This window comes from Rutidosis leptorrhynchoides, chromosome 6, assembly GCF_046630445.1.
Source record: "Rutidosis leptorrhynchoides isolate AG116_Rl617_1_P2 chromosome 6, CSIRO_AGI_Rlap_v1, whole genome shotgun sequence".
In the NCBI taxonomy this organism is placed as follows: domain Eukaryota; kingdom Viridiplantae; phylum Streptophyta; class Magnoliopsida; order Asterales; family Asteraceae; genus Rutidosis; species Rutidosis leptorrhynchoides.
Window position 1 is genome coordinate 119114695 of NC_092338.1, and position 10003 is coordinate 119124697.

Below are 10003 nucleotides of genomic sequence, written 5' to 3' on the forward strand. Positions count from 1 at the left end.
AGGTATTTGCGCAACTTTCCGGGGCTAACTTCGACTGATCGTGGTGACATTGTTGCTAGGATTTTCAATATGAAAGTCAAACAATTTGTTTCTGTTCTAAAACAAGAAGAATTATTCGGTCCTTCAAAAGCTGGTACGTTTACAATGTTATTATAATGCCTTAGTTTTATGATAAATCTGTCTTATTTGATATTAACATTACTAATTACACATTGTTAATACATTCAGGGACCTTTTTAAAAATTAGCATATATAATAGTTTTGCATTCAATTACAATTATGTGGTTATAAAGCACAAATGTACGTACATGTTTTTTATAATCTAATTCCAAAATCAGATAGGAATGTTGATTTTTTTTTGCATTCTTGCCTGAAATTTTCTAAAATATTCATTGTACATTATATGTTAAATTAACTACTAAGTTGTTCGCCATTTTTATGCATGTATAATGGATTGCTATTCTATCTAATATTTATTTAGGCATACCGTTAATAGATTTATAAATTTTTAACAAGAAAGATTCGGATTGAAGAATTTAGACAACATATTGAAACGGGATTGAACTGTCAAACGTTGCTTCAAAATGTAATTGTTGTACAAAAAATGTGCTACATTCTGAATAAATAATAGATAGAATGGTGTATATATAGCATCTTAGAGTTGCATATAAATAAGCGGTTCAGACTATATGTTGGCACGGAACTATGCCAATTGTCATAGAAATTGTTACTTTAAGATAGAATGGGTCACTGCCATTCATAACTCTATTTTATGAACCGGTACGAAACTATGCCAATTGGCATAGAAATTGTTACTTTAAGATAGAATGGGTCACTGCCATTCATAACTCTATTTTATGAACCGATACTCGGTCATTTTATGTATTTATATCTGTTTAGGGTATAGGGCATAAAATAGGTTCATGTTGAGTGTGATTATCATTTACTGATATGAAATACAAGTGCTGAATAATAATTACTCGGATAGTTGCAGCTAACTTTAAGTAAAATTATAATTCATTTCTATATTCTGCACTTTATTACTTAGTGGTAGTATAAATGTGGTGCGTAATTCAGTTACTTATCATACATTTTTTTTTATTGTGATTTATGTCTACAAAAGTTTAATTGATTTTTCATTGTTTGTACAGTACTTTATACGATTGAGTTTCAGAAAAGGGGGCTTCCACATTGTCATACACTATTATGGATAAAGCCGTCTCTGATATCCTATCAACCACAGGATGTTGACCGATTCATTTCAGCTGAATTGCCGGACCCCGTCAGAGATCCCGATGGTTTTAGAGTTGTGTCTGAAATGATGATGCATGGTCCGTGCGGCTTGCTAAACAAAAATGCTCCTTGCATGGAAGAATCGGAATCTACGCGAGAATCTTTTTTGTTCCAAGAAATTTCCTAAACCGTTCAACGAACAAACGTATTTTGATAAAGACGGTTACGTGCATTAACAAAGGCGCAATCTGGGTATCTCAGCTGACAAGAAGATTTGCAGGCTTGATAATGGCTACGTGGTACCATATAACCGTGAATTATGTTTACGGTTCCATGCGCACATTAACGTTGAATGGTGCGGCTGGTCGATGCTTATCAAATATCTATTCAAATATATAACCAAGGGAACTGATCGTGTTGCTGCTTACATTCCCATACCCATTGGTTGCAGCACTTCTACCGACATTGAGCAGAATCCGAATGTTGACGAAATAAAAATTTTTATCGATGCTCGGTTTATTTGTGAACCTGAGGCATGCTGGAGAATATTTAATTTCCCAATTCACAGTCGTGAACCTGCCGTGCAGATACTTGATGTTCATTTGAAAGATATGCAGTTAGTTAAATTTCACTCCAACCAACGTCTAAGATCTATTGTCAACAACCCAGGTGGTAAAAAAACAACATTGACAGAATGGCTGTTCTATAATAGAAATTCTAGCGATGGAAGACATTTAACCTATCTAGACTTTCCTCTAGAATTTGTCTGAGTTGATAACCACAAAACGTGGAAAAGAAGATGTAATCTGAATAAGCCATCTATAGGTCGGCTCACATACATGCATCCTGCGTTCGGAGAAGTATTTTATCTACGGATTCTACAATGCCATCAGAAAGGTAGCACTTCATTTGAAGATTTAATGACCGTAAACAATAGCGTTCGCTCAACTTACCGGGAAGCATGTCTCGCTATGGGCCTATTAGGTGATGATAAAGAATGGTTTACGGCAATGGAAGAAGCAGCTGCAACAGCAACTTCAGTGCAATTACGTATGCTGTTCTCTCACATACTTCAATTTTGCGATGTCGCAGACCCTCTAAAGCTATGGAAACAGTGCTGGAAATTAATGTCTGATGACATACCGATTAGGGTCGCGTCATCCTTACGTATCTCAAGGATATACATAAATTCAGAGGAATTAGAAGGTTACGTTCTCTATGAATTGCAGATTTTATTATATCAGTATTCTAAGACCGTCTCCGATTTTGGTCTTCCTAGAATTCCTCCCCATCTTCTAGATGATCTTCATAATCGGCTTATCATGGAAGAAAAGAATTACGACCGCGAAACGTTACTTACTGAAAAAAGCATACTTGAATCCAAATTAAACGACAAGCAACTAATGATCTACAATTTAGTCATCAGTTTGAATAGCACTCGAAAACAAGAACTAATATTCGTCTATGGTCATGGCGGAACGGAAAAAACCTTCCTCGGGAAGGCAATTACAACCGCCTTTCGAGCTGATGGAAAAATAGTGCTCACCGTGGCATCATCCGGGATTGCTTCCCTGTTACTACCTGCCGGTCGTACCGCTCATTCAAGATTCAAGATTCTCATCGATTTGACCGACGAGAGTATGTGCAATATTAAGAAAAAAGCGCAAATGGCTTCACTTCTTAAAAAAACGGAACTAATCATTTGGGATGAAGTTCCAATGAATGACCGAAAGTGTTTGGAAACCCTCGATAGGATGCTAAGGGATATCTACGATACTCCAGAAATTCCTTTTGGTGGTCTAACATTCATATTAGGTGGTGATTTCCGCCAAACTCTCCCTGTCAAAAAAAGATGCGAAAAACGTGAAATTCTTGATGCGTCTATAGTAAATTCCTATCTATGGAAGAAATTCACGATCATTACTTTGGAAGAAAATATGCGACTGCATCAGCCAAACCTTTCAACAATACAAAAAGGGGACAATGCTAATTTCGCAAGATGGTTATTACGAATCGGAGATGGCGATATCGGTGTTCCAGATGAACCAGATCCTCACAACGTTTCTTGGGTCCAAATTCCAGAAAGATTTTGTATTCCAAATGGCGAAGCCGGACTCTCGCAATTTCATGACCCGTCCTAATCTGAAAGGACCCGTTCATATACATTATAAATGATTCACAATAGTTGATTACATCGCGAGGTATTTGACCTCTATATGATATATTTTACAAACATTGCATTCGTTTTTAAAAGACAAACTTTCTTTACAACGAAAGTTGACGGCATGCACACCATTTCATAATACATCCAACTATAATTGGCTTAATAATAATCTTGATGAACTCAATGACTCGAATGCAACGTCTTTCAAAATATGCCATGAATGACTCCAAGTAATATCCTTAAAATGAGCTAATGCACAGCGGAAGATTTCTTTAATACCTGAGAATAAACATGCTTTAAAGTGTCAACCAAAAGGTTGGTGAGTTCACAGGATTATCATAACAATCATTTCAATAAATTAATAGACCACAAGATTTCCGTTTATAAATATATGTACACTCACAAGTGTATAAAAGTATTCTATAAGTTGTAGGCACCCGTTAACAAGCCTTAACGTTCATGTTTTACCCTCTGAAGTACACCAGATCAGGTGTGTTTAAAATAACCTCGAAGTACTAAAGCATCCCATAGTCAGGATGGGGTTTGTCAGGCCCAATAGATCTATCTTTAGGATTCGCGCCTACCCTACATAGACAAGTAGTTTAATGTTACCAAGCTAAGGGTATATTTCTGGTTTAAACCCACGTAGAATTAGTTTTAGTACTTGTGCCTATTTCGTAAAACATTTATAAAAACAGCGCATGTATTCTCAGTCCCAAAAATATATATAAAAGGGAGCAAATGAAACTCACAATACTGTATTTCGTAGTAAAAAATACATATAACGTCATTTAATAAGTGCAAGGTTGGCCTCGGATTCACGAACGTATCAATATTGAGATTCAATATTGCAGGAAAGTACGTAGACGCAACGGAGATGATAAACACTAGATTGACCTCACGAGCATACCCATGAACCATACCCATCACCTCCATAGCTATAACCAATAATTTCCTTAGCTTCGACTCATTCAAAAAAACTATTTTGAAATCACTCGGACAGCACTCCGTCGTAATATTTTATGTATACTAATAATATCTTGAAATAATACAGAGCAAATATATATATATATATATATATATATATATATATATATATATATATATATATATATATATATATATATATATATATATATATATATATATATATATCAATTGAGAGAGTTTAGAGAAATATATTTTTAAGTTTCTATGAAATAATGAAACCTATTGAATTCTATTTATAATAGATTTTTGAATTATAAAAGTGAATTATTAAAGTATGAATTATTAAAGTGAATTATTAAAATATGAATTATTAAAGTGAATTATTAAAGTATGAATTATTAAAGTGAATTATTAAAGTATGAATTATTAAAGTGAATTATTAAAGTATGAATTATTAAAGTTAAAGTAAAGTTAAAGTAAAGTAAAAGTAAAGTAAAGGTAAAGTTAAAGTATAGTAAAAGTATAAAAAACTATGTATGTATAATACGCGTATAAATATATATAATATTAATTTAAATCGTTATATATATTTAATGAAATAAAATATAAGTATCGTTATATTTATTATACTGGTTAAGTAATGAGTTGTCAAAAGTGATTCTAGATATTTATAAAAGTTATATACGTTTTAATAATAAAGTTCTTTTTAAACTGAAAACGTCTTTGTACGTTTGAAAATAGATTAATAGAATATTATGGAAACCAATTCTCCACTAACTTTTGTCTAACTTTCGTAAATGACACTTTTTATTTTTATTTATAAATAGCTTTACAAATTATTCTGAATATCGTTAAGAGGAATAGATTTTCTCAAATCATAGTGGACCTCTCAACAGAGACTTGTAATCATAATTCAATGTTTCTGATAATTCAATCATTTAATATATAATTTTTTCGTCGAAAATCATATTGAAACAAATACGTTCATGTAAAGTATTATACGTTTAATACTTTATTAATATTCTCAAGTTATAATATATATATACATATACATATCTATTTATATATAACGGTTCGTGAATCGTCGGAATTTGGTCGAGGTTATAATGAATGTATGAACACAGTTTAAAATTCTTGAGATTTAACTTAACAAACTTTGCTTATCGTGTCTGAATAATATAAAGATTATAGTTTAAATTTGGTCGGAAATTTCCGGGTCGTCACAGTACCTACCCGTTAAAGAAATTTCGTCCCCGAAATTTGATAGAGGTCGTCATGACTAACAATGAGAATGTTATTATAACGATTATAGAGTTTTATCATGTTCAAGAAGAATGGATAAAATAATTCGATTACTCGAAGCGTATGAGTGAAGTTATCGTAAATGAATGAAATATGATAATAGTGATTCGTCGTATTTTTTGACGTCATCACGATTGATCTCCGAAAAGAAAATCTTTGTAATCTATATTGGATTTGATTATTCGGCGATTAAGGAAATTATGATCCTCTTCGAATTAATGCGATAATCCATTTTGATTTCTCTGTCGGATATTTCACTATAAATCCACCTCATTTGTTTTCTTACAACTCACACCTTCTCAACTCATATTTTAAAGTATTTGTCAATATGCTTCATCCAATGCTGATTCTTGATATACTCCTCACTTTCATATCTGTCGCTCTTATTTTTCATCTGCCTCCGGAAGAATCTATTTACTTCTACTATACTCTTGGTTTTATAGTGTTTTTAGTTCTCCCGTGTCTTTATATTGCTATATGCATTGATATATACGATTTGTGATTTCTGGGTTGTTGTTGGGTTTTATATCTTCCCTTATATTTCAAAGTCCTTGCTTCTTCTATAATCATTGTCATCTACAGTTAATACTCTCTTCTATTTGCTATGATTTATACTCCCATTTCTAGTTCGGAGCTTTGTCCTTCCGTTTCTTCTTCTTGCGATTAAGCACCGCTTGTAATGGTCCAGAATTCGCAGATATAAATTTCGGAATGAACATTGTTAATGTTCTAGGAAGGAAATTGTAATGACACGATCTTGACTTGTCAAATTACCAGAATACCTCGGAAAAGGTCGAATCATCAAGAAATATTTTCTTGATATTTAGAGATCAAAGAGAATACAAGAGTCGTGTAACATAGCACATGATGACGTTATGATCTGTGAATCATCATGTTTCATTTAGAAACTCAGCATGAATTGCTGTAATATAATCACGTTGATCAAGTGTCATTATATTATACTAACTCATGCTTCAGCTCCCAACACTTCTTCAAGAATATTCCTATTTTAAACTCGAATGTTTCAGAATTTAGAAACTAAAATAGTTTCTTTTATGATATAATACAGAAAGCGCGAAGAGGTAAATGATTTCAGATAAGAATAATTATAAAAATATCTTCAGAAGTATGGATGATATTTATAATGAAAGATACGATGATATCTTAGAATGTCTAATATCAGAGGATGATGAAGGATATTGTTCGCAAGGGTTTAGAGTCAGGAGCAAGGTATTCGTTAATGACTTCAGCAAGTACTGAATCATTTGGATTCTTTGAAGGCAGGTTCAGCCTTTGTGATTTGTCCACAGCCTCATTCATACTTTGCTCAATCCGTTTTCTAGTTCCAAAGCTTCTTTTTTTCTGAGCTTTGCCAATATACTATCCTTTATCATCCAACTTTTTACTGTTAAGGTCGTTTACAGTTTTTGCTGCTTCATCAGCATTTTTCAAAATTTCGAGAACTGGTTCGCAGTTTAGGGTGTTTTTCAGAAATTTCTCATTCAAAGAATGTAAGTCTTGGAGGTAGACGTTGTGTGTATATGTAATTGTTGATGTAGACATGCTGCGAGGTTTCAAAATACTGATTGCTGATTCTCAATAATTGGTATGGCAATTCTTGTTATAAGGTACGAATGAGTATATGATAGGGTTTCGATAATTATAATGATTTTTTTTTTTGGAAAGTCAAAGATCAATGAAGTTGTTGGTAAGTTTATTGCTAATGTGGTGAATATAAACGATTCCCCGGTAACGTTGGCGAAAGGGCAACGTATCTATCGAGGTTATAATAAGACTGTTTTGATTGAGAAGTCAAAGATGACTTGCTGGAGCTGTGACAAAACTGTCTATTTTGAAACGGAATTGAAAAGTTATTTTAGCTAGTAAATGCCAAAGGGTCTAACACGGATACGTGTCGAACTATGACTTGGGTTTTGAGAGTTTTTTAGGTGTATAACTGTGGGTAACATGTGGTTAGATCATCATCTCGATTGTTCCTTAGTTGAAGTGTCTTCAGGAATTTCGAAGGGTTTGAGCACATATTGTAATCGTTAATACATATGATGTTCTAACACAATTTTGAAGTCAAAGTATAGCTTTGAAAGATATAGGAATCTAAGAGTGATGATACTGGTTACATTTTGAATTGAATTATGCGATTTCAAAAATCAGAATATGTAATTGAATTTGAATGAGTATGATTGTTTTGATTTATATGAAAGAATGGATATTGTTGTGAAAGTAGGGAGTATAGTTGATGATTGCTGAATCAGTTTCGAAAAATGTAATATATTAATTGTGAATTTATATATCTCTCGGGTATTACCTACCCGTTAAAAAAATTTTCACAATTAATATTTTGTACAAAAGAAGTTTATTACAGTCTTTATGAAAATATATGTGTATATTTTCTTTAGATGTAATATAGATTTAATGAGTTAATATTAAATTAAACTCATTTGTTTTATGGTTGGAACTAGAATTGAGTAATCCCTAAAACTTTATAAATTTCATAAGTATTTCTTCAATAATATTGAAATTATGAATCATTACTTTGTTATTTGTTGGTTTTCGTGAAATTCTTGTGAACTTCGCAAGGTACGAATGATGTTATTTGAAAAGTTTCGAGTACATCGATGATGAAAGCGTAAAATCAAACATATATTCGAATAATACACTTGATTTATTATAAATTGGATTTTTTATTGAATTGAGACAGAGATTGTAATTAACGATGGTTAAGTTGCGGACGAAGGACGTACATCATTGCATATTTGTAATATGAATTAACTGAGTAGTTAAGATTCACACATAATAGCTTAGTATGGGAAGATTTATTATGGTTTAAAAATTTATACATATAAAATATACATATAAATCTTTCGATTGGAAATGAGTTAATACTTCATAACTGGTTGATACAATATATTTGTTGTTGATTCGTAATGATGTCCACAATGATTCTTGAACTGACAGAGTTTGTGATGTTACAGGTGCTGTTGATTCTGACGATACTGACGGCACTGACTGTGTTGATGATGTTACGGTCCTGTTGATGCTGTTGGTAAAACAATTCTAGCTTGTAAATCGTACACCATTTTCGATCAAAGTTTCTACTCTACCATCTCCGTTCACTCATCCGATTTACGGTCAGAATTAAATAATCTCTAAGATTTTGGAGATTACATAACTGCCACAGAGATATCTCTTCAATGAAGTTTACGAATTAATACTTCATCATTTGTTGTTTTTGATATTCCTGGATATTTACAGGGCGTATGACGTTGATGTTTGAGATACATATTGTGATGTTGCGGTGTGGGATGTGGATGTTGTTGTTGGTGGTGGTGATGGTACTGTTGGTGTTGCTGATGGTGGTACTGTTTATGCTGCTGGTGCTGCTGCTGGTGTTTGTAACCTTTGCACCATATTCTCCAAAGCCACTACCCGAGCGCGAAGCTCGTTGACTTCTTCTATTACACCGGGGTGATTGTCGGTTCGGACGAGCAGATAAATAAAATCTAGAATTTGGTGTAGTATGTAATCGTGACGAGATACTCTAGAAATAAGAGAGAAAATGGTGTTTCGGATAGGTTCGTCGGTAAGTGCTTCAGGTTCTTCGCCAAGAGGGCAATGTGGTGGATGGAAGGGATCACCTTCTTCTTGTCTCCAATGATTAAGGAGGCTACGAACCCATCCCCAATTCATCCAGAATAGATGATGACTAATTAGTTGATCCATTCAGGTCACACTGCTTTCGGAACTTGAGTGGGATTCCATTTCGGAATCCGAGGGACTTGAACTAATGACGAATTCCATTTCGTACGATTGAATAAAGAATTTTTCGATATGAAATGATTTTCCGGCTATCGGGTGGTATTCTAATTATATAGAGCAAAAGGTTTCGTAGATTACGGAGGAATTTACGGAATATGTCAGACAAAGTTTACAGTAACAGATACGCTAAGATATGAATTAGCAGATACGCTAAGATATGAATTTTGTCTATACACTATTCATGCAATCAATGCAATAAGATGTGTCTAGACTAAGAATGATAAGCAGGTAATTTAAGACAAGAATGATGAGCAAAACTTTTGAAATGCAGACACGGTCGAAGTCCAGGCTCACTAATGCATCCTAACGACTATCAGTTAGACACACTAATGCAGACCTGGTTCGCTAAGACCACCGCTCTGATACCAACTGAAAGGACCCGTTCATATACATTATAAATGATTCACAATAGTTGATTACATCGCGAGGTATTTGACCTCTATATGATACATTTTACAAACATTGCATTCGTTTTTAAAAGACAAACTTTCTTTACAACGAAAGTTGACGGCATGCACACCATTTCATAATACATCC

The 10003-nt window shown here is 33.3% G+C and overlaps 1 protein-coding gene across 1 annotated transcript; it reads left to right on the forward strand.

Annotated features, from left to right (window-relative positions):
- Positions 1-2072: 2072 nt before the first annotated feature.
- Positions 2073-3374, forward strand: LOC139854017 (uncharacterized). Its single transcript, XM_071843347.1, has one exon. The coding sequence runs from the start codon at positions 2073-2075 to the stop codon at positions 3372-3374; it is 1302 nt and encodes a 433-aa protein (XP_071699448.1).
- The last annotated feature ends 6629 nt before the right edge of the window (positions 3375-10003 follow it).

Excerpts from the sequence above, each read along its gene's own strand:
- LOC139854017 (XM_071843347.1), top strand. The coding sequence starts at position 2,073 with ATGCATCCTGCGTTCGGAGAAGTATTTTATCTACGGATTCTACAATGC.